At 48.8% G+C, this 25,602-nt stretch overlaps 1 protein-coding gene across 1 annotated transcript in view; it reads left to right on the top strand.

Moving 5' to 3' along the window:
* Window positions 1-25,602, top strand: part of RNF144A (ring finger protein 144A) — a 161,388-nt gene that overhangs the window by 83,359 nt on the left and 52,427 nt on the right. Inside the window, exons 4-8 of the mRNA XM_011993674.1 lie at window positions 663-767; window positions 920-980; window positions 6,662-6,869; window positions 10,572-10,719; window positions 16,332-16,421. Of these exons, the coding sequence (XP_011849064.1) occupies window positions 663-767; window positions 920-980; window positions 6,662-6,869; window positions 10,572-10,719; window positions 16,332-16,421 (612 nt within the window). The remainder of the gene's footprint in view (window positions 1-662; window positions 768-919; window positions 981-6,661; window positions 6,870-10,571; window positions 10,720-16,331; window positions 16,422-25,602) is intronic.

Here is a 25,602-nt window from a genome sequence, read left to right as displayed (position 1 = left end):
GACTTACTTCAGGCTTTAAGCAGGGCCTCCAAGTAGGTAAGGTAGATAGTGAGTAATTGCCAGGTAAGTGAGGCACCCTGAGTGAGGAATGCCAAATACAGTTGGGTTCTCAGCAGGGAGAACGTGAGCATGTTGTCTGAGCAAGCTTGGGTTCACATCGAGGCTCTGGGTACTATCTGTGGAAGTTGGCAACTTCCTTCTTTGCTGACTCAGTTTTCACATATGAAAAATGGAACAGTCATACCTTTCTTGTAAAAATGCTCTAAGGCTTCAGTGAAACACTGGGAGATAAAATATTTAATGCAGTGGCTGCATCTCATAGGCATTTGAGAAATATTACCTCCCAGCCTCTCTTGCAGCCTTTCTTCTTGCTTTTAGAATTCTTGGCTCTTGTGTTTGCTGAGGTTTTGTGCGGGGATCTAACCCATAGCCTTAGCTTTGTGATTGAGCATACAGTCCCTGGCACAGAATGGGTACCCCATAAATAGTTATTGAATGAATAAAACCTCAAAACCTCGAATTTGTTGGTTGCTGTGGGCTAGACAGTGAAAATATTAAACTGTAATGCAACAATGTGCCTGGTCCTTTTTTTAATGCATCATGATTTCTTCAGCATTAAGGAGGTAAAGATGTTTATAGACCCTTCTCTGTTTTTCTTTCAGTGCCTGAAACAGTATGTTGAGCTCTTGATCAAAGAAGGATTAGAAACCGCAATTAGCTGCCCAGATGCTGCCTGCCCTAAACAGGGCCACCTACAGGAGAACGAGGCATGTGCAATTGAACAGACTGGGCTGTTTGATGTGCTCTAGCATGCACAGCTGAACTTGTCAGAATAACGTGGGTTTTGTTTGGGTGTACATTGCATTATATTGTAGCCCTCAGCTTGTTATCTTTCTTGTTTGCATTTTTTTTCCCTTAGATTGAGTGCATGGTTGCAGCTGAAATTATGCAAAGATATAAAAAGCTACAATTTGAAAGAGGTAGGTGCCTGATATGTCTGCCAGTTATGGTTCCTGTAATGTATGAATGTGGATAATTTTGTGGGGAGTTCTTTTGGTAGCTATGGTTATACAGCATTTGATAGGAGTTAAAAAGTTGATGTAAACTAAACTTCTGAAATTAAACTGACATTCTGGATTCTCTGAACAGCCCACAGTTTGAAGACCTTGTCTAGTGATCTGTTTGGTAGCAGGAAGAATTTATGGAACACAATTTGTTTATAGGGATTTATAGGCTCCTGGGGGAGGTTTAAAGATGATGGCTCTCATGAGGTATTAGATTTCAGCCAGCTTAAGGCTAAGAGTTTGAGGGTTAAACTCTTGGGCTGGCCCAGAATTTAAAAAATGCAAAGTCACAGAGGGAAGTCATGAGGGTAGGCATAGCAGAAATTACAGTAACCCCCGTCCTAACAACAGTCCAATGGTAGCTGTCCTGTCTGCACTTACTCACCACTGGACACAGGCCTAGATAGTAGGTGCTAAATGAATAATCAAGTCCCTTATCCCAGTAAGTGACACAACAACTCTGCAAAGCTAATTTGTCATTATCTAATAAACGGATCCCCAGCGAGGCTAACTGACTTGCCCTGATTTCTAAATATAGTGGGTGCTTTGGGACCACATCCCATGACCTTTCGTCATGTGCTCTCCACTGGGCCCTGCATAGCCCTCCTGGCTGGAGCAGGCCTGATGCAGACCCAGGGGTCCTCTGGGAGAGCAGTGTGGCAGGTGCGCACAGAGCAGAGTATGATTCTCAGGATCATATTGCAAAGCATTAAGCCATGTGGAAGGTCCAGGAGAGGTCTTTAGCTCTGCTCTCTGAAGTACTCCGGGCTCATACAATGAAACCGTAAAGGGTCTGTGGACTCTGTCTGGCTTTGTTTTCATATCTCTTCTGGGCCCCGGGCTCGTCTGCTAAAGAGCCGAGTGACAGATGTGTGCAGGCGACACTCCTTATGCAGAACATCATCGTGAGGACCCTGCAGACGGATTCTGGGTTTGGATTGCTGGCACCTGCTCTCCCTCTCCCTGCACGGATTCTCGGGTTCTTGACCTGAACAGGGTCTCACTACTGAGACACAGCCCTGGAGGGTGGGCTTACGTGAAAGCATGGCCGGATGGGGAGTGGACCCAGAGGAGACGAGACCAGAGGACAATATCCAGAGACTCCCAGTTTAGCTGCATGCAGAGACCTGCTGTTTGTATATTTTTGCTGTGTAAAAGAAATGCTAGAGATAGTTGGGCCCAGTGGCATGTACCTGCAGTCTCAGCTACTCACGAGTTCAAGTCCAGCTTGGGCAACGTATCGAGACCCTGTCTTTAAAAAAAATAAGAAAGAAAAAAAATATGTAGCCTACTTAAAAAAGACTCAAGCAGGATTTTTCATGGCATTGCCATTTGTTTTCAAGAGTGTGTTTATTTAAGTGTCGTATATCATTTGCTTTGGGGCAGTTTATAGCTTTAATAATGTCATTTGGTACAAAAGTCAGTATGTAGAGCAATAAAACGGATTAATTTGGATTTCTGAGACTTTCAGGCTCTTCTGAGAATATTTTCCAGAGAGAATCTTGACAGAAACTGGCTGTTGTTCGCGTTACAAGAATATGAACTTTCTATGACATTGAATTTAATTTTAAAATGTAGCTGGGTACATTTTCCAACCTAATAATTTTAACTGTTATTTCTTTAGTACTTTGGCTTAGTCAAAAAATCTTTTTTCCTTTTGCATAAACATGAAGCCAACTTGGCTTCCGTTAAAAAAAAAATCTCTCAAACCTCTCACTTTAAAACATTTTACTAACATTATGTTAAAAGTATTTTTTTAAGTATTCAGACTTAATACAATAAAAGACCTGTCTAGATAAAATGTTAGAATGTCAGACCTAAAATATAGCTATGGATTATAGCCAGCACCTTGAAAGAGTTTGGAGACAAGATCAGAAAGCAAATTTTGATTTCTCTGTGCCTCTAAAATCTAGTCAAGTAGAGGATGCTCTGGAAGAAAACTGAGACAGTTCAATGATTTTCTGAAAACATTTAGTTACCAGAAAGTTCTATGGTTAGGTCATATTGCGCACACTGTCTGCATTTAGTCTTAGAGTGTCTCCTCTGATGTAACAGAGGAGACATTGGATTTAGTGTCCATGTTTCCCCTTCTGGAGCAAGCGGGCAGCCAGGGAAGGGGGCCAGGAAGCTGGGTTTTCATTCTGAGCACCTCCTCACAACTGGCTCACTCCAGAGTCTGGGGAGGGACAGATTCTTGAGCGAGGGGTGTGGATGCCTCTCACTGCGTGGACCCCTCTCTCCATGCTACACTCGACGCCCGTGCCCCTCTGAGACCCAGCGGTGCTGTGCTAAGGGCGTTCCTGCGCACGTTCCTCTGTCTGGAGGCTCAACCGTCCCAGAGACAGGACTGTGGGTCCTCATGCCTACGTCCCACTGCCAGCCCAGTGCCTGGCCAAGTGAATGCTGACGTCAAATCTCACCATGTATTGTTTTGTTTTGTTTTTTTAAAACAAAGTAAAGCTCAGAGAGATTAAATAATACAACGGGTTATCCACCTGTAATCAGGCCCGACTAGAGCGAACACCTGAAAATGTTACTATCTCACAGTAGGATCAAACCCAGCATTCCAGCCCTGCGCCAGGCAGCAGCCCGGCTGGGCAGGGTAGTAAGTGCAGGGATGAGAGGGGATGCTGGGTGCACTGTCATCTGTCATGTGCTTCTGAAAGGAAACTGTTTTAAAAGGAAAGCCACCTTTTTAAAAAGTCTTAGGCATTTTTAAGCAGGGAGTTCTTAGAGACCCACTTCATTAATCTGCGATGAATACACCTCTGGGAGATAAGAATTAACATTAGTTTCCTCTAGTGTGCCAAAAATATATTATTTGCTCTGTTTGAAAATATGTCTTATACACTACACACGTATGTAGTACGTGTTGGGGAGGATAATGGGGAGGATAATGCAGAATGTTAATAGACATCTACACCTGAGCCTGGGGCCATGTTCACAGGGTGTGACGTGCCCTGGCAGCACAGGAAGCACGTTTGCAGTCAGCAGTCTGAGCAGCCATTTGTCCCTGACCTTTTCGATGAGGAATCTGTCTGTATAAGGACAGGCAGTGCCAAGTGACAGCTCTGTGAGGACAAAACTAATAAGATTTAAATCGTTCCCATGGAAACCTTAGCCAGGTCTCCCCTGCGTGCTGTCCTGGGGGGCCTTTCGTGATGGGGGCGCATAATAGCGTCTCCCACTCTTGAACCAGTAGGCTGGGCAGGAGGCGGTGCATGACCATCACGTGCATGAAGATACCGAGACCCAGCTTTGGGACATCTGCTTCTTGCTGATGTCAGAAGCTCCTCACTGCACAGGAGGGGTGGGGACAACCCTGCTAGGGGAAGGGTCCCTAGCAGGCAGCACTGCCCTTCTGGGTCTAGCCCCAGAGCTATACCGGGAGGAGAGCAAAGAGTGAGCGAGGATTTCTCTTCGCGCGCAGTGTATTGTTCAGTGCACGGGCACTTGCATCCTCCTGCAGGGCTGGGCAGACACGGGCCTCCTATCTCATCAGGGACAAAGCTGGGCTCACCCCACAGCATGCACAGACAGCAGGCAGAGAGTTGTTGGAGGCATCGCAGGTACGGGATGGGAGCGTGACCCAGGCCAGCTGCCTTTAGCCTTTGGCATTTACTCCTCGCTGCTCAGTGTGGCGCTCAGTGCCCCAGGCCAGCACGTGCAGCCCCTCCTTGCTTTGCTGTGGACCCTCAGCTCAGGGGAGCCCCAGGCATCTGCCCCCACACAGGTGACCCACAGACAACAACTACATTTTCTCAAAAAGCCACTTGTCAGAACTGACAGCTAGGAACATTCTTAGGAAAGCAAATGCAGAAACTATCAACAGATAAGAGAAGAGCTAATTGTGTCCATTCACTCACTATGAGGAGCACCCTGGGGATTTTAGATTATTCTAATGAAGATAATTAGAGTAGAGCACCTGTTCCTGACCTCCAGCGTTCCCGTTATTATCAAGTTCTGCTTAATCTTCTACCACCCCTAACATTCGGACAGTTTTTGTGCTGTTGATTAATTCACGCTTTAAAAAAAAGGCAGGGAGCAGCCAGATGAGATCAAGGGTCAGCCTGCCATGGCCAGTGGGCCAGATCCAGTCCGGCCAGTGGCCTGCTGCTGTCAAGTTTTGCTAGAACATTCATTTCCAGGTCACTGTGTCTGCTTTTGTGCTGCAACAGCAAAGCCCAGTAGTTAGTACAGAAACCCAGAAACAACTTGGTCCTCGACTTCTATGATGACTGTCCGACCCTCTACAGAGGAAGTTTGCCAGCCCCTGGATTAGATGACTAGATTAGCTCAAAGCTAGACCCTCCACAAGATGGTTTCTAGAGCGCTGAATCTGGCTTCCCCGTGTATTGGGGGAACATGTAAACACACAGAGCCTTACACGTACATATGCGTGTGCACCGTCAGGACACCCAGCTGGTGATTTGTCATTAATTTGCTGCTGGTCCCGTGGCAGTGCGTGTAGGTGAAGTCCTGGTCCACGCGTGGCGCCAGCCTGTTGTGGATCCCAGTGAGAGGAATCCCATGTGTGATGCAGGTGAGCGGGAGCTGCCCGGCTGCCAGTCGCAGGGCCCGGACATTTGCAAGGACTTGTCATCGCCTTTCAAGTCATCTCTGAAACTCAGTTGTCCCGACAGATGACGACTTCCCAAGAAGAGCCTCGCTGAAAACTTAGAAACCAGTGGTGCACCAGAACGCCTTTGGAAATAGCCCACATTGCACTGGCCTCGGAGAGCTTTCTGGCAGAGCCTTCCTTCTCCCTGGGGTGGCCCCTCATCGAGAATTCGGCGTCATGCCGGACAAGAGGGAAGATGAAATGAACAACCAGTCACCTTACAAAGGGCAGCCAGTAATTTAAAGAAATGCAATTTTTGGACAAGGATGTGAAGAAATAGATGTGTCAAGGTGTCCTGTTTTTAGAAATAAGCTTCTTGGCCAATTCCATAAGATCGGGCTCTTAGAAATGTGCGCTGTGATTCGGAGAGAAAATCTGGCCCTTGAAGGGTTGGTTTCACTCCGTAGTTAACTCATGGCTTGGATTTGAGAAGGGGAGGCCATCTTAGGCAGGTGAACTATTTGGTTAGAAGAATAATCCAGCCATCTTCTTCCGTCTTCCTTTCCGTCTTCTAACAGCGTTTTCCTGGTGCTGGGTGTGTGCCCAACACGGGCCATCAGGGGCCCGGCTTCAGAAAGCTGTCCCCTACGGGAGGCAGATGAGCTAGCACAATGTGCGTTGCTCAGGGAAACCTGACAGGCAGGTGGGAGAAGCTTTCCAGAATGTGGAGGCCTTTGAGCTGTGAGCTGAGTCCCGGAGGCAAGCAGGGCTGACCCAGGGCTCCAAGGGCATTCCAGAGACAGGAGCAGCAATCCTGAGGGATGCCTGGGGTGTCTGGAGGTCTGTTGCATGAAGGGAGAAGTTGGGAGGTGGAGGTGGAAGCGTGACTTGGGCAGTGCTTCGGTTGGGGCTGGTGGTGCTGGCTGTATTACCTGGACGTGTTCCTCCTGTCCGTGCACTGAGGGGCTCCTTCCTCTGAAGCCCACATGACCCTCTGGCTTAAGTTTGATTTGCCCATTTTGTCTCCCTATACCAGAGGTGCTGTTTGATCCCTGTCGGACTTGGTGCCCAGCGTCCACCTGCCAGGCTGTGTGTCAGCTCCAGGACGTGGGGCTGCAGACCCCCCAGCCAGTGCAGTGCAAAGCCTGCCATATGGAATTCTGTTCCACCTGCAAAGCCAGCTGGCACCCTGGCCAGGGCTGCCCGGAGACCATGCCAATCACCTTCCTTCCCGGGGAGACCAGGTACCCTTTGTACACACTCTGCCACAAAGGCGTGGGCTGTGGGCCAGGAGAAGCAGGCAGGCATGTTTCTTCCTAAAAGTGCTGTTACAGTGTAAGTGGCTGTGGCTCAGTCAACCCTAACACACGCTGTACCTCTTGAGCCTCACTCAAGCCTGTCATTATTTGTATGTCTATTTATTTTTGAGAACTGTGTACCAGGCACTGTGTGAGACCCTGGAAATAGAAAGGTGTGTGAGAACCACACTTAACACGGCTCGGCTAGAATGACAAATGCATGCATGGTTTGTGACTTCTAAGGGTTGCAAGTCCTGCAGTACCTGAAGTTTCTCCAAGACTTCACTGTGTTGAAGGTGATCTGAAATGGGGGTACAGGAACAAGAACAGGAGTAGGGTGCCCCGGTCATAAATACTGTCTGGAAGGGGATGGGAAGACACTCCCTGGTGGCAGCCTCCCCTGCAGCCATAGTCGGGCTGTTTGCCCAGGAGGATGCTGCCGCGCTGTGCTCTGTACCGTGACATTTCGTAGGTTGATGCATAGGAAGTTGATCATATCCAGGTGTTTTTGTCCTACAAAATCTGCAAGGTCACATGGTTCCACTAGACACTTGACCCTGTTCCTGTTGAGTCCAGGATCCTCACAGAGGAGCTGCCACTCTGCCCACCACCCTCCCCAGGGTGTGCTCACCAGCTGCTCCCTGTGTGCCCCTCTTCCCATTCCACTGTCTGCAACTCCCGTTCCTTTCCACGTGACCCCTGTGCCCTGTTCTAGCCCCAGACCCTCTCAGGGTCCCTGCCACACACCCCTGGTCTCCTTGCGGGCGAACCTCTCTTCCTGTGTCTGGAGCGCCCTGCTCCGCCCTCCTCCTTTCCCTGGGGGCTCCTGCCACACTTCAGGTGGAGATCACATCCCTTTATCAAGCTTCCCAGTTCCCAGGACAGGGTTGGGGCCTCCACCCTCCGTGTTCCCCCTGAGATTGTCTGCATTGTTACAACCCTGGACATAATTGGATTGGAGTTCTTCCATTGACAGGGCCGATTCTGCCATCAGGTTGAGCTCCTGACGCACAGGGCCTGTGCCTTTCTGAGCAGCCTACATCAGGCAGGCAGCTGCAAGCACAAACCACTTGTACTTATACTTCACTTGTACTTGGCATCTTAGAGGCTTCAAAACGTTAGATGGAGGCTGGTGAGTGTTTGGAGCCTGATGACTTAGTTTTCTTTATCTGTGACATTCTAGTCTCATTTAAATTATTCTCCAAAGGCGATCTAAATCAAAATTCAGAAATCTCATTTTGTGGAAATTTAAAAATCAGAAGATGTCACATAAAAACTGGAATTTCTGGCTTCTCTGGGAAATCTGAATCCTGAGCCCCTCCGAGCCTGCCTCCCCCTGCTGGCAGCCAGCACAGCAGAGCAGCGGCCCTTGCCTGGGGCACCTCCTGGGCCAAAGCCCCACAGTCCTCACGCTCCTTCTTGTCCCCCTGGAACTGAGGCTGCCTATCAGCTGCCATTTATAAGTGAGAAGGCACTCAGCTAGTTTTTGTATTGGAGGGTTTTTTTTTTTTTTTTTTGGTTAAATCTTCTCCTCACCCATGTTTTTATCCAGCCCCTTGACCACTTCACTCATTTAGCATCACCTGCCCGCCCCTTCAAGATGCTGGGCCACGTGTAGATTGTGATTAAACTGTCAAAACTCTTGTCTGCATTTATAATGAGTTTACAGTAGGTGTTATTAGTAATAATTTTAAATCCAACTCAGATACTAGGAAATATTTGAAAACCATTATCTATATCATGCAAAATTTTATGCATAGCACAGTACACCAGAACTTGCATATTTTAACTGTTTTCATCTTGAAATGTCTCCCTAGGAGACACTGTACATGGTGTTCCTGCCGTTTCGTTCAAAATCATCTTGTGAGTCACATGAGAGAACTGGTTTCTTAGCTTTAAGGTGACGCCTGGCTTTCAAACCAAAACAGTGTTATCTAACCTGAAAACCAAGCTCGATCACCAGATTCGGTGTCTCATGACTTCCAGCTTTTTGCAAAATCAAAGTCATTCTCAGAAGCAAGCCAGGGCTACGGTTTGCTCGGAGCTGGCTGTGTGCTGGATCCCTCTGGAAACATTTGCACATATGCTATCTCATTTGCTCCTGGCAGCAACCTTAGTTCATTCTTTATCACATCCTGCGTGGCCAGGTTGGTCTGCAGTTTGCTTTTAAATTGAAAGCATTTGAGCTAGTGACCATTGTGTTATCTTTCAGTAACAGGTCTTAATAATAACTACTGTTTATTGAGTGCCTGGTACTTATGTGCTGGCTTCTGCGCTTAACATGTGCAACCTCTGTAATTCTCACGACAGCCTGTAGAGATGGATGCTCTTAGCCTTTTTCATCTGTTTTGCAGACGAGGAAACTGAGACACATAAGACATAAATAACACAGCTAGGATCTGTCTGTCTCAAGACTCTGTGCTCCTAATTAGGAGGACATACTGCTTCTCTCATTATTTCTTACCCTGTTGCCTTCTACTAATGGACCAAACAGTCACGTTCAGTTGGAATGTGCACCCCAAGTGGAGGATTGTTCACTGCCAATCATCAGATGGCTCATACTAAGGTGAAACTACATTTAATGCTCATATTGACTAGGAAGCTTGTGAGAGATCCTTCAGCCAGAATGCACTCAGAATGCCAGAATTTGTCCAACTTCAGTGAATATACACTCACAAATGTGTTAAATTCTGAAAAAGCGACTCACTGCAAAGGAGGCATGCATTTTCTCCTGCTGATGTTGGTTTAACTTCGCGAGTTCAACAAAGTAGCAAATGCACCCCCATAATCAGTGATCACTTCTCTTAACAGTTTATCATTTATTCCTTCAGATGCTTTTATGAATGTTCTTACCCATCTTTTAAAAATTAACAGCATGAGGTGAGTCATACCTAATGTCTGTGTTATCCTTCTTAGCAACATTGAACTACTACGGCCCCTTATCAAGCACTTCATAAAAGCTGCAGCCCTGCACTGTGCTCTTGTCACACGGAATCTTTTCTCACGGTCACACTGATGAGAAAACTAGGGCTTGGAGAGTTGCTTCCCAGCTAGTTTGTAGCAGAGCCGACCCTGACCTCAGCTTAAAGCCCTTTGTGCTAACCCTGCAGACCTAGCCAACTTCTGAGGAAAACAATTTTGTAAAAAGAGCCAGGTGGATCTATCCAAGTGAACGGTGTGTGTTTATGTGTGTGCATTTGCAACATTTATTTATTTTTCTTTTAACAGCGAAGTACATACAATTTATATCAACCCTTTGGAAAGTAGACAGCTCTGTGACTAAGCAGACACTGTTTGACCTTAACATGATTATTCAGATACCTCCGTTATAATAAGCCTTTTGCTGTATTTTCTTTTGTCTATATACATAATATCTCTAAATTTAGATACGTGCTGATGTTGCTGGTGTTTTTTTTTTTTTTTTTTTTTTAATTTTTCCTAACTCAAATTGGCTGATTCACAGTGTTTTGGTTAATTTTTTTTTCTGGAGTTTCCGGTTCTTTGTTTTTTGTTTTTTGTTTTTTGTTTTCATCTAATACCAAGAGAACTCAGTCTGTGAAGTGAAACTGATGCTTCCGGCATAGCCGATGCTCCTGGGTCTCCTGTGGGATCTGTCTGTGCAGGGTCCTCACGGCGTTTCTCCCACAGTGCTGCGTTCAAAATGGAAGAGGACGATGCGCCCATCAAGCGCTGCCCCAAGTGCAGGGTCTACATCGAGCGAGACGAAGGCTGCGCCCAGATGATGTGCAAGAACTGCAAGCACGCCTTCTGCTGGTACTGCCTGGAGTCTCTGGACGTGAGTACGGCCTTCAATGTCATCTTGCGCATTTAGCTTTGAGGTTTAGATTTGGAATGAGAAAACTAGACCAGCTATTTCCTAAAGAGCTTGGTGCTTACTCCTGTGGAACAGCGAAGGAACACTGTTTGGTGTTTCTCCTGGGTTTGGGAAAACATTAACTCATGAGCGCCACGGTGACCGAAGCCTCTGTGACTCGTATGGTTCTGGGGCCTAAACACTTCATGGAGGTTCAGGATCCAGCCTGGGATTTAAAGGGGTTTTAGGATCATAGATTTTGTCTAAGCAGGGACTGCCATTGTCAGTTTGGGCTGCTGTTGACATAATATCATAGATGGGGCAGGTTAAATGACAGACGTTTGTTTCTCATGGTTCTGGGGGCTGGAAATCCAAAATCAGGGTATACCAGATTTGGCTCCTGGGTTCTTGATCAGGGTTTCTTCCTGGTGTTCAGGATAGTGAGGACAGACAGAAGCAGGGGCTGGGGAGCTATTGGGCTTGGGGCCAGTTTTAAGACTTCATTGACACTCATGTCATCTACAGGGCAGGAAAACATGCAAACCCTTTGCTCTCTGGCAGAATGGGAGTTCTAGCTTCATATGGCAGCCTTCTCCCACATGTGCTCTGCCTGAATGTGTCTCAGACACACCACTCTGTGTATGCCTGCAAGAGCCATGTCCCTGACAGGAAGGCACAACCTCCCAGGCCCACGCTTTTCTGGAGCTTTGAGGCCTGATGCACAGGTTGCTGCTATTTCACTTCTCATTCTCCTTCCTTGCCCATATTAGGGCGTGGGCATCTTGCCAAAATGATGAAGCTATGATTTTAGTTTAGAAGAGTTTATTGGTGCATACTTTTAAAGGAACTATAATTAGGCAGGGCATGGTGGCTCATGCCTGCATTCCCAGCACTTTGGGAGGCCTAGGTGGTCAGATCACCTGAAGTCAGGAGTTCGAGACCAGCCTAGGCAACATAGTGAAACCCTGTTTCTACTAAAAATACAATGGTGGCATGCACTGGTAGTCCTAGCTACATGGGAAACTGAGGCACAAGAATTGCTTGAACCTGGGAGGCTCAGGTTGCAGTGAGCTGAGATTGCACCATTGTACTCCAGCCTGGGCAACAGAGCAAGACTCCATCTCAAAAAATAAAAATAAATAAATAAAACTATAATTAAATAGCAGACCTACTTATCTATTGAAACCATTGTAGCTAGGACAGTCCAAGCAAATGAAGTCGTGTGTCATGAAGGGATATATTTATGTCTGTTCTGCACAGCAAGGATGAATGTATCCAGTCCATCCAATAATAGTATTAAGCCATTCAGGTCTCATTCAGATAAAGCGGGTTATGGGAGTGTGTGGCAGTCAGAACAAGTCCATGCTTCCCATGTTAGCAGTTCTTCTGTCCAGAGACTGTTCTTTCTTACCGGTGTTTCTGGGCAAGCGTTCATACCATGGGGCTATCTCAGAGCCGGTCAACGTGGCACCCAGTGGCTGAGATGGGTTACCTCTGGCTTCCAAGGTGAAGGAGAAGTGGTTCAGACCAATGGGCAAAGTGGAATGAAGCACAGGCTGAGAGATTTGTCTAGAAGAAAATGAGTGTCTCTTTGAGATGGAATATTACTACGTATGATAACAGGTCTGTAATATAAAGGCTACCTTAAAAAATTAGATTGCTGCTTTTGGAATTGTTCCTTTAAAGGCCTGTTGTCTCTTTATGAATTTTAAATTACTAAATTAATAGTAGAACCTGATGTGGCTGACCAAATGTGGGTAAAATATCACCATCTTCTATCCTGAGGCTTCATTTTTACTTCCTAGGCAAGCTTAATGAATCCGCGTGACAAGGTGAGTTTTCTTTAGCTCAAGTCCTCAAGGGGATTTGTGGAGTGACATCTGAAGCCTTACCAAATTTTTTAGGGCCTTCAGGGTCTTATTTATTTATTTATTTATTTATGCATTTTACTGTATTCCAGTTTTTTTTTTTTTGAAAACTGATCATTGAGTTATGATATAATATCTAATATCTGGCCCACAATTTATTATTCTTTGTAACTTTCCTTAAAGAAGGAAGAAAGTGAAATGTCAGATTTCCCGCCCCTTGTCACAGAGCCCCTTGCGGGTCATTTAGGAGCTGCGTTAGAAAGGGACTGACAGAAGTTTGGTTTCCTCAGGCTGCTTGGACCGAGTGACAGGGACGAGGAGGGAAGCTGCTGTTTTTCTCCTTCCAGCACAGGAGTGTGTCTTCTCTGCTCTAGTCGCTGAGGAAGGCCCTCCCTGTCCAGCTCCACCCTAAAGCAGGTTCCGCCTCTTGCGGATGGAGAGGAACCAGGCTGTGCTTTGCCTCCATCAGAGGCATCATCCTCATGACCGTGCAGAGTTTCCTATGTTTTCTTTGTACATGAAGAAAAATGACCCTGTGGCCAGAGGAAGCGGATGTGAAGGAAGGGGAGTCTGCTGCTGGAGCCCTTTACCGAAGACATTAACAGTGATTTAGGACAAGCACGGAAATGCACTGCCTGAAGCCAGCCAAGAGCACTCAGAGGAGGGAGGAGGGCTTTCCACGGAGCTTTTCTCTCCTGTTTCCCCCAAGCGTGCTTTCTGGCACATGCAGACATCCAGGAGTTATGAATATTTCAGACCGCCTCCTCCCTATCATGGTCCTTACTCCCTCTCCTCCCCTGCTTCCCTCTCCTCATCTGCCCCTGGCCGAGCCCATCTCCCCTTGAATCCTCACTGCTTCTCAGCGATCAGTGCTGGCCCAACGTTTGCTATTTACTGCAGAAAAGGGACATGTGCCGTTTCTTTCTTTTATGTATTTTTTGGCAGTAGATAGTTGATGTTTATTGAGGTGATTGTTCCAGATCAGCATTATACAATTTGCTCTGGATACCTGCTTCCCTTAACACACACAGCATTTCAGTGAGTTGGAATGAGGAAGGCCAGAGAGGTTTATCTTTCTCAAACTAGTAAGGAAGGGAACCAGCCCTGATCTTTCAAACTCTAAAAACCACATCCTTGTGTTAGATCAGGCTGTGTCAAGGCAGAGTTCGAGTGGACGTTTTACAGCTGAAGGGGCTAGCATTTAAAGCTCTGGGGCATTTGCGCTTTCACCAGCCCTCTCCCTGACTGCAGCTTCCCGGAGCATGCACCATTGTTTCGTCTGACCCTGGAGGTGAATGGAACTTCTCTCTGAACAATAGGAGGAAAGTATTCCCTGCCACAGAAATAGATCCCCGTTCCTGCTGCTCCTGGGATTGCTAAGCCCCAGGGCTTCATCAGGAAATTAAAAATCACAAGTCAATCATTTCTATATTGTGAAACCATATTTGAGTGCTTTTATCAGGGGATAAGAAAAGTGCTTTTTAAATAAGCATTCATTTTGTTCATGAAATCTGACTGCGTGTCAGCAACTCTGCTCCGTTGGACCCCATGTGAGTCTGGTGAGATGAGGGCGGGGATGGGGGTGGGGGGTGAAGTTCTTGACCTTGAGGAGCTTGTCATCTCCCAGAGGAGCCCCGTAAGGCATGATCCGGACACAAGGCTATGAAGGAGGCTGCATGGCTAAGGGTATAAAGTCCCTGTCGGCCCCAAGGAGGAGTCAGGAGGTGACTGGGTCTCGGGGCCACGGGGTAGCTGAGGACTTGAAGGCTGAGTGAGTTTGTTCACCAGGGAGGACAGAATGTGCTGAGCCAGGTTACCACCAAAGACCTGGGCACGGTGAAGGAGGATGTGAACTCATACGTGGCCTGGCCAGAGATGCTGGAAAGACAAGGTGAGGCCCAGACGACAGCCACTGTGTACCAAGATCAGAGGCCTGGCCCCCGCAGAGGCCTGGGCTTTTCCCAAGGATAGGATGGATCAGAATCACTTAGGGAGCTTGAGGACTGGGCCCTGCCTCAGACCTTGGAGTCAGCATCTTCAGCTTCCAAAAGCTGCCCAGGTGACTCGGGTGTGCAGCCAGGCTTGTCCGTGTCTGCTGGCGGAGGTCAGTAACCACTTCTCAACTGGGTAGTACACAGGATTTGGTTTGAGTTTCAGAAATGTTTACGTTGCGTTTCAGAAACGTTTAAATTCAAAACCGTTTAAAGAGCCCACAGTGCCAGACATTGCGCGAGGCAGTCTGGGAAATGGAGGCATACAAATGGAGAATGAGCTCATCTCAGTGGTGTGTGAATTAACATCATCACAAAGGAAATTTCGGTTAAGAGTTCAAGGAGGAGAAAGCTCACAGTGATGGAGGTGGACAGAAATAGCATCGTGGAAGAGAAAGGTGTGGCCAGAGTGACTTTGTGTTTGCCTGTTCCTGCCCTTCCTCTCACAGATGAGGCGTCTAGGTACAGAAGCGAGGCGGACAGTGGTAGCTGGGACCCCAGGCCCCAGCCAAAGCCTCCTGCTACTGCACCTGTAACAGCCAGGATTTGATGGCTCTCCATTCACTGTACGTTCAGACACCAGGAGGCTTGACCCCAAAAATCAGCAAACTCAAAGCTGGTGTCCTCCCCACAAGAAGAGGAAGGCCGGATGCATCCCCCAAACTATCTTACCAGAGTTGATTGAAAGGAGCAGAAGGCCGTGACCCCTGTCCTGCTCCTCCTGTTTTTTGGAAGAGTGACTTCCTGTTCCCTGAGGCACACTGGGCCCTGTGTTTATTTGCTCTTTTCTGAAAAAGCAGCTGTCATTTTACAGCCTCCTTGAATGAATCAGCAGGCTTGCGCCTCTCTGGTGCCATGTGCCTCACCATCTCCTTCACTGATCAGGATTGAAAACGGCGCCTCCCGGTCCTGGAGGCGCAGAGGGCTGGGTATAGACATGCCGTTCCCCTCATGCCAGTGGGTAGTCGTTGAGATCTGGGTGCCAAGCGCTGAGCTGGGGAACACGGAGAGAGCAACTTGTGTGAGGGTCCCAGCTCCAGGAGATGGAGGTGAGGTGGAGGACGCCTGGAGGGAGGCGTGCCCGGAGTGCAGAGGGCCACTGCCCACTCAGGATGGTCTGAGAAGATGCAGATAGAAAGTGCTTCCCGGGCTGGATCTTGAATCATGAGGAAAATCGAGTGGCCTGAGTGGAGAGGAAGCACTTTCTAGGTGAGAAGCCTGACCCGACGGAGGGGGATGGGCCAGCAACAAAGAAAATCATCCAGTCCCGGGAATAGCCCTGTCACTGCAGCAGGAAGCTGCCAGGGCAGAGGGACTCTGGTGGAATTACACACAGCCGGGGCCAGCAGGAGCTCTTTGGAGCAACCGTGACCTGCGTGTTCAGTAGCCGTGTGTTCCCACGAGATCCCTTCTTTCCCACAAGCTCAGAAGCCAGCCACTGTGCCGGGGAGGCCCTTCTTTGGGCTGGGCCTGAAGTGTGCTCCAAAGCTCCCTCTAGAGCCCGAAGCTGTGCTGTCCAGGGCTACTGGGTGATGAAAGGAGGCCCTGGGCAGGAGCAGCCTGGGCCTGCAGTGGCTGTGGCCAGGTGTTCCCGGGTGCGCGCCCTTCCCTCTGTCACCTCCCCATGTCTCCACTTATTGTGAGCGTAGGAGAAGAAGTATATCAATGGCCGTGATACACACCGAACTGAGCAGGGACCGCTCGTTCACGCTGTCTCTGTCTCTGCCCCTCACAGGATGATTTCCTTCTGATACACTATGATAAGGGACCCTGCCGGAACAAGCTGGGCCACTCCCGGGCATCTGTGATCTGGCATCGGACACAGGTAGGAGGTGATTCACCTAGAACTTTGATCTCAGACAGAGAGAGACTCGTGTGTGTGTGTGTGTGTGTGTATCTTTAGTGTTTCCAGACTTGCCTATAGGACAAAGGTCTCCTGGATAGAAAGAGCTAGTAGATGTGCTTCCTGCTGGGTTTTTGCTGGTATAGGGTTATCCTGATGGAAGCCCTGGCCCAAAGTTAGTGTCAACGTGCATCACATTCGTTGTCTGATGGGCCTTCAGCATCAGACTTCAGATCGCTTGCATGGGACTCATGGCCTTGGTCATGATCTACTGACCATCTTTAGGTAATCCTTGCCTAGCACTTAACAAAGAGCTTTCTCTTGAGGCCCTGAGATAAGCAAGGGAGTAACAGGAATGGATAACAAGGAAGGAGTGGAAAAATTCCTAGGTCAGTAGGTCAGTGGTCCCCAACCTTTTTGGCACCAGGGACTCACTTTGTGGAAGGCAGTTTTTCCACAGACTGGGCAGGGGGATGGATTTGGGATGATTCACCACGTTGCATTTATTGTGCACTTTATGTATGTCATGATTACATTGTAATATATGATGAAACAATTCTATAACTCACCATCATGTGGAATCAGTGGGAGCCCTGAGCTTGCTTTCCTGTAACTAGATGGTCCCATCTGGGGGTGATGGGAGACAGGGACAGATCATCAGGCATTAGATTCTCATAAAAGAAACGTGCAACCTAGATCCCTAGCATCAGCAGTTCACAACAGGGTTTGTGCTCCTATGAGAAGCTAATGCTGCCGCTGATCTGACAGGAGGTGGGGCTCAGGCGGTAACGTGAGCGATGGGGAGCAGCTGTAAATACAGATGAAGCTTTGCTCATTTGCTCCGCCCACCCCCCACTGCTCACTCCTGCTGTGCACCCTGGTTCCTAACAGGCCACAGACCGCTACCAGTCCATGGCCCAGGAGTTGGGGACCCTGGCCCTAGGTGGTAATGCCTGTGCAGCCTTTGGAGTTGATAAAGGACCCTCGTGTTGCTTAATATTAACGTGTGCTTTCAACACATATTTATCACCTACTGTGCACTGGGTACTGCTCTAGGAGCTGGAGATACAGTGCTGCATGAGACAGATACGTCCTTCTATGGAGCCTACGTTCTGTTTAGGGACAGAGATGATAAACCAGCAAGCACACAGAACCTCAGCTAGAGGTGATGTGATGGGGAGGTGGTCAGAGATGATGACTAAATCAGTTAGAGGTGATGTGACGGGGAGGTGGTCAGAGATGATGACTAAATCAGCTAGAGGTGATGTGACGGGGAGGTGGTCAGAGATGATGACTAAATCAGTTAGAGGTGATGTGACGGGGAGGTGGTCAGAGATGATGACTAAATCAGTTAGAGGTGACGTGATGGGGAGGTGGTCAGAGATGATGACTAAATCAGTTGGAGGTGATGTGATGGGGAGGTGGTCAGAGATGATGACTAAATCAGTTGGAGGTGATGTGACGGGGAGGTGGTCAGAGATGATGACTAAATCAGTTAGAGGTGATGCGATAGGGAGGTGGTCAGAGATGATGACTAAGTCAGCTAGAGGTGATGTGATGGGGAGGTGGTCAGAGATGATGACTAAATCAGCTAGAGGTGATGTGATGGGGAGGTGGTCAGAGATGATGACTAAATCAGTTGGAGGTGATGTGATGGGGAGGTGGTCAGAGATGATGACTAAATCAGCTAGAGGTGATGTGATGGGGAGGTGGTCAGAGATGATGACTAAATCAGCTAGAGGTGATGTGATGGGGAGGTGGTCAGAGATGATGACTAAATCAGCTAGAGGTGATGTGATGGGGAGGTGGTCAGAGATGATGACAGGGACAGACCCTTTTAGGGCTTGGCAGGCCACAGAGCAACCCTGGATCTTGTGCTGGGTTTGTGGGAAGCTGCTGAGGGATTAGCAGCAGGAGGCATGTTGGCTGCTGCTCCCTGCCTGCTTCTCGAGGCGTGAAGGGCTCAAGTCTGTGACTCATTCACGACATTTCTCAGGAGAGCCTCTGAGGCAGGTGTGTCAGCCTCATCTAAAAGATGGAGAAGCTCAGTCTCAAGGCAGTTGCCAGGATGAGGGAAAGGTCCACCTACAACGGCACTTCCTGCACAGCCTCAAATGCCAACCACGTGGCAAAGCGTGTGGGCGTCCGCAGCGGGGGATAAGACACACCTCCCATCAAAGAGCAGATGCTGAGCATGCTTGGCCTCGCAGGCCGTAGGTCTCTGCTGCAACCGTCAGCTCCACCTGGCAGCACAGAAGCAGCCGACAGGACGTCAGTGAGTTACCTTGGCTGTGTTCCAGTGAAACTGTTTACACAGGCAGGTGGAAGTGACTGTGGCGATGGTTGCGTAACTCTGTGAACACACTGGAAACCATTGAATGTGTACTTTAAATATCTGAATTGCGTGGTACGGGAATTATGTCCCAGTAAAGCTGTATGGATAAACAAAACAGAAACAGATGATGAAGCCGGATTTGACCCAAGGGCCGTGGCGTGCTGCCCTCTGGTCTAGAAGGTTGGTTTGAGCTCCTCTGACTGTTTTCTCTGCCCTTGGCCTTGCATGGCTTGAATCCACACCCCTTCCAGATCTGCTCTGGCTGCTGTGACAAAGTACTGCAGACTGGGTGGCTCAGAACAGCAGAAACATATTGGCTCAGTCCTGGAGGTCCGAATTCTGAAATCAAGGTGTCAGCAGGGCCCTGCCTGGTCTGAAACCTGCAGGAGAGTCCCTCCTGGCCGCCTCCAGCTTCTGTGGTTTGCCAGTCATCTATGGCATTCCTGGACAGATCAATGCATCGCTGCAATCCTCCGTCTTCCTCCGGCTGCCTCTTCCCTGTGCGTCTTCACCTCGTCTTCCGTCAGTGTCCAAATCCCCCCTTTGTATCAGGACATCAGCGGTATGGGATTGAGGCCCGTGCTAATCACCTCGTGGTAACTTGATTGCATCTGCAGATACCCTGTTTCCAAAGAAGGTCACATTCTGAGATACTAGGGGCTGGAACTTCAACATACTGTTTTGGGAGGACACGATTCCACCCATGACGACACCTATGGCCACCTCCCCACACAGCACAGAAACTGCCACGAGGCTGCGTTCCTGCCCTGCAGTTGGTTTGCCCTGGGCTGTAGGTAGGGGTTGACTGGGTGCTGACTCAGGGTGGCCGGCATTTGCCCAGCCACCGTGTGAGTGGATGCTGTTGTGTGTACGTTGGCAGAAACTGAGTCACAGCTTGGTGAGAACTTGGAAACCATTTCCCAACTCTGGCAGTTTCCCTGTAGAGAAGGTGAGTTCCGGGTGAGAGCGAGTGCTTTCCACGGGACCCTGGCTGGCTGTTGCTGGGTGCTAAGCCTCTCACATACTCAGGCTGACCATCCTCATATGTATTTTGCTCTGGAATCTGCGGTGTGAACAGGGCTCAGCCAAGGCAGCCCACATGCGGCCCAGGTGGCATCAGCTGGGGCAGCTCTGAAGCCGGGCAGAAGCCCCTGCAGGCCCGCACCCCATGCTTCTGGTGCTTGATCTGGCTGCTGGCTGGGGCCTCAGCTGGGGCTGGCAGTCGGATATCCTCATGCCGTCGTGCCCAGGAGCTGCCAAAGGCCCAGTGCTCTGAGTAACTGGGACAGCCTGAGCACGGGTCTTGGCGGCCACATCTTCCCTGCTCCTCCAGGCTCCCTCTGAACTTCTGTGACGTGCAGCGCCCGTGCTCTCCCTGCCTCTCTGCTTTGCCCCGGCTGTTGCTGCCACCTTGGTCTTCATCACTGTCTTCCTCTGCTTCTCCTGTTCCTGCCCAGCTCTGCGCATCCACACTCCAGCCCTCTCTGTGACCCAGTCCAGGTGTGACCTCCGCGAAGTCACTTGTGCCTGGTTGTCATGCAGGAAGCCCCTCCCCCCACATGGCCCACCCTACTCTAGTCACAGCCCAGTGCTCATCTGTGTCTGATCTCTTAGGATACAAAAAAGTGCTCTTGAGAGCAGAGACCTGTTTTGCTCGTCTTTGTAACCTCTTTGGCACCAGTCCTGTGCCTGGGACACAATGATCTTTGGAAGTAGTGCACGGGCAAAATCGTGAATGACCCGTTTGGCCGTGGGTGTTGACTCGCAGTCCTCTCCACAGGGCCAGTGGTCGTCATGCCTTCAGCAGCTTTCTACACATGGAGAACTTCACTGGGGCTGGGCAGGGAGCTAAGGGTTGCTGTGTCCCTGTCCCAGGACCATGATAGCTGCTTTAGTTTCTGATTCTGCTCCTGCTGAGGAGAAGGTGGAAGTGGATGACTTGTAGCTTGTTGGTCCCCATGCAAAGACAGGAAGAACTTTGTTTGTTTCTCTTAGGGAGGGACAGGAGTAATACCCCCTCTCTAATGACACCTAACAGTTCTTCCTTTCTTTGAAGGCAGAGGTTGCAGTGATCCAAGATCGTGCCACTGCACTCCAGCCTGGGCAACAGAGCAAGACTCTGTCTCAAAAAGAAGAAGTTCCAGTTTACAAAAGTGCAGTGGGACCTGGAGCGATAGTGTTCGGGGAAGCAGAGCAGGCAGGAGTGCCAAGGTGCAGCAAGCGACAGCAGGCAGCGTTTGAGGGGACGCCCACCCTCCTTAGGAGCCCTGGCTTTGCTCGGACTCTTCTCTGTCTGCCTTTTGGAAACAAGTCCATGTAAAGAGCTCGCTTCTGCCACCTCCTGCCTGTTTTCGGGCTTCCGGCATCTCCCTTGCCCTGTCCTTCCTCCGGGCTGCTACGGCACTGAACTCGCTGCCAAGTGCAGTGCTGGGAAGGAAACCGGGCAGCACGAGGTGCCTTTGTGGCACGTGCACCTGCCAACCTGCCAGGCTGTAGGAAACTTGGAAGATCGCAAGGCAGGGTGAGACATGAGAAGCCAAGAATTATTTCTTGTTGCTAATTCAGCAAGCTGGAATATTCGAGAAAAATAGTATGAAATGAGTGGCACCTAAATCAGACCATAAAGGTCCTAAATGCTGGATGCTGCTGAAAGTGCTTTGAAGGAGCAGAGGACAGTGTGAGCAGAGGCACAGAATGGGACACTGCGGGGCCGGCTGGGGAGCCTTCGGGAGTGCAGCTGATGGGAAGTTAGGGGCAGAGTAGTGATTGGACTTGGAGACGGTGTGGTATCATGCTGTAGACTTAAGTCTGTGTGGCACTAGGGAGCCACAGAAGGTTTTAGAGCAGCAGAATCAAACGCTCAGATGGGGCATAACCTGAAGACTTCTGCTGATCCTCTTGGTCCTCTACATTTGGCCTCCCTTGTCATCTTCATCTCTACAAAGCAGAATCTGCCAGCCTTGTGGCCTCGGAGGAGCTCTGCCTGCTCAGGCTGGCCTGCTGTTCTGCCTTCTGCACTCCTGTGTCTCTCTCTTTCCCTGTTCTGTTCCTTCTCCCTGTCAATCTATATCCCTCCCGTCCGTTTTTAAGGCTCTGCTCCAGCTCCTGCTTCTCTCCTTACCTGTCTCTAACCAGCCCAGGCCACAGCACGTGCTGAGCAGCGTCTTTGGAACCTTACTTGATTGTAGCCGCCAGGGAGACATGTACCAGGCATGGTGCCTTGTAAACCCTATAGATCCCTGCGCACACCCGCGTCGACATAACTTACCCACTCTGTGCTCCTGCATTTTCTGTTCTGCTCTGTTTGCTAAAGTCGTCGTCTTGACCCACCACATTGCTTTACCATCCTACAAATGGGTCAGCCGGGCCACCCTCTGTCACTGACCCTGCCGTGGTTTGGAACTTCTTGCCTGCGTTGGGTTTCGTAGGCTCCCTGGTGAAACGTTTCTCCGTCACACAGGGGCTTGCTCAACTCACACCTCAGGAGCACTCAGAACATGCCCTGAGTTCAGTGTCCTGTGATTCCCGCAACGTTCAGGGTCATTTTGAAAGGTTCCTTCTCCTCAGTTCTTCCTGCCTTTAGATGTGAAGCTCAGTAAGATTATTCTAAGAGATTTGGGGGAAATCCAACGTGTCTCCTTGAGATTGCAGGCTGCTTTCATTATTTGTATGGGAGCAGAGGTTTTGTATGCCCCCTGTATCTTACCTGGCGCTCTTGTCAAATGGACCTTTGGAACAAGTGCTGTAAAGGGAGAATTGTCTTTGTTGCACCAAGTTATTGTACAGTTTGTTTCATCCCAAGTGATACATTTTTTATTCAGTATAGCAGAGTCTTCCGTTGAAGCATGAGAACCAGCGGAGTGGCCGCGAAGGCTGCAGGGTGGGCAGATATCTCACGTGGAACTGACTGTGCAGTTGCTGGAGTGAGCGTGGGTGCTGTGAGCCACACCTGTGCCCTGTCCATCTGCTCTCTTGTACATTCGCTGTACTCACGACTGCATGAAGTGCTTGCCGGCCTTTTTCCAGCGCTATCCCAGAAATCAGCCATCATGTGGAGGAGCGTTTCATTTTCACTGGAGTAACCTTACTTCCTTAGGACATCAGCATCTGACAAGGGAGAATCTTACCCCAAACCAGCTCTTTCTTCTCTTCTGAGAAGTGAAAGGAAACTTGCTTTACCCCAGTCCGCCTCCGATAAAGAGCTCATTTTTAGCCATAGGATGGCATTTACTAAAGCCAGCAAATAACTGGTCTGTGTTCACACACATCCGTGGAGGGGCGCAAAGTGATAGTTTCAGAGGCTGAGCTGAAGGGCCAGGCGTTCCTTCCAGAAATGCTTGTGTTCTGGAAGCCATATGCAGTGACTGTTCTAAGGGTATTTCCCGCTGAGATCAGTGAAATATGCACGATGTATCTCTTGTACTTACACCAGGATGCTCAGCTCTGTCTGTTTTAAACAAATATTGGACCTCTGGAATAGCTTTTTGGGTATAGATTTTGCATCTGTGAAATGAGACAATCAGTCTGGATTATAATCTAGGGATCAAATGTGATACCGTGATTCTGAACTTGTCTGTGCCACCTTCAGGTACCTAGTTTCAGTGCATTAATAGTGTTCCATTCACCTTACCAGATCTCAGATTTTGGCTTAGTTTTTCCAAGCCCTTGAATGTGGTTTGTAGAAGAATTCTCTGGGGAAACCATTCAGAACATGGTCAGTTTATTTTCAACTGGCTCATCCCATGAATCTGGGTCAGACATTTATTATGAGAGTGCCGGGCTGTGCATGGGAACTTACAATGGTTTGTAGCAAGGGTGTTCTGGCTTTAGGTAGCATACAGCTAAGAAACTTCATGGAAAGGGGTAACTGTTCCTTTAAATCTTAGGGTTTGCCAGTACGAACGAAGCTGTACTGTACAGATTCTCTCTGGAGCCTGAAACTGTTTCCCCGTCCGTCTGCCTTCTCTGAGCAAGTATCTGACACACATCCACAGCACACACACACACACACACACAGTGATTCTTTCTGTTTTGTGATGTTTGCTTCCTGTCTCATTTTTTTCACTGCTGGCTGCATAACTCTGGCAATACCTGCATATGCCTGTCACCCATTGGCAATACGCTGGGTGACCAACTTCTCAAACAGCAGGCAGATTTCGACTCGAGGTGGACTGAGTGAAAAGCGAAGACGGTGTGTGATTGGCCAAGAATGTGATCATTTGGTCCAGGATTTTGGCATGATTTTGACTGCAAAGAATGTGTGGCTCCTTCCAGACTGACAGTTGTGTGTCAGGTAGTCGAGATTGCTCCAAATTGCCCTTCAAATAAAGTAGAGCTTACTGCATGTTGTATGCATTCTGCATATCAGCATGCACATGATTTCAGTAAAGCACGACCTGAATTCACACGGGGTAATTCCACCGTCGATATGTTGTTCAGACAAATGAACGTAGCCAACTGGGCGGCAAGCGTGGATTCCCAGTATTAGCACAGTCTAATGGATAAATGCAACGTGACACAATTTATTAAATGCAGCCTAGTTTATAAATGCATGCACGTACCTGTGTGTGTTGGTTTTCAGGAGAAATCTCAGCCGAGGTGTACTTTCTTCCACACATCTGGGATGCTTTAGTAGAGTCTCATATTTTAGGGCTGATAATGGCCCATTAAGGTCTTTTGCTTCCATTGTTTATTTTATAGATGAGAAAACAGACCCAGGGAGAAGTGAATGAAGGCTGAGTTGAAACGAGAACCATGTGCTGGTGCTTGCATTTACTGGTCACACTGAACACTAGGTGGCGGTCTAGCCCTGTGTTCGGTCTCAGTTCTGCAGGCTGCGTGCCTGGGTTGGGATTCTGCGAATGGCGAGGCTGGCTGGAATTCTGCGAATGGCAAGGCTGGCTGGAAAGCAGGCTCTGTCCCTCTTTGACCAGCCGTGCCGCCTGACTCAGATGATGGCATGTCTGCATATGAGGTTATTTCTTTTGGCCTTTACTCATAACTAGGGATAAACATGTTTTCAAACAAAAATCAAAATACGTAACAGTCAATATTGGGCTTTAAACTCCAGTAGGGACGGGGACCAGTCATTCTCTGACACACTACGTCTGTGTCTTTTCTGTTTTCTCGTCGGAAATGAACTATTCCTGTCTTTCTTCTGTAGTAGCAACCTGCTTGTCTCCGTTATCTCAGCCACCTGCCACTGGAAACCCTCCGTTCCCCTAGCAAATGGTGTCTGGCAGTCACATGGCAGGGGTGTGGGGGGCTGCACCCCTGGAACCTGATGGCAGTTTCTGTAGAATGTCTTGTTATCAGTTGATTAGATCTTGGTGTTTTTCTGCCAGACAGGGTGTTCCTCGAGGGCCAAGATGTATGCACTTCTGTATTTGCAGCATCAAGTGCATTGTCTGGAGCAGGGTGGCTGCTGAGAGGAAACTTGTTAGTTAATTGGATATATAGATGTATGGATGTTTGAGTGTTTAGATGGAAAAAGGTAGAGAGAGCGAGAAGGAAGGGAAAAGAAGAGGTAGAAAAGAAGAATGAGGGAAAAATGAAGGGAAGAATATTATAGTGGGTTGATGGATATATAGTGGGCAGATGAGTGTGTGGGTGGGTAGATGAGGGTGTATGAATGGAAGGGTGAAGACTGGTGAATTGATGGGCAGATGGATGATGGTTAGATGGATAGATGGGTGGATGGATAGGTGAATGGGTGGATAGGTGGATGAACAAATAGATGGGTGGGTGAGTGGGTGGATGGATGAATGGGTGGATGGATGGATGGATGAATGATGGATGGATGGATAGATGGATGGGAGTGGATGGATA

The sequence above is a fragment of the Mandrillus leucophaeus genome, unplaced genomic scaffold (assembly GCF_000951045.1).
Source record: "Mandrillus leucophaeus isolate KB7577 unplaced genomic scaffold, Mleu.le_1.0 Scaffold1110, whole genome shotgun sequence".
Taxonomy (NCBI): Eukaryota; Metazoa; Chordata; class Mammalia; order Primates; family Cercopithecidae; genus Mandrillus; species Mandrillus leucophaeus.
This window is presented reverse-complemented; position numbering and strand designations above follow the sequence as displayed.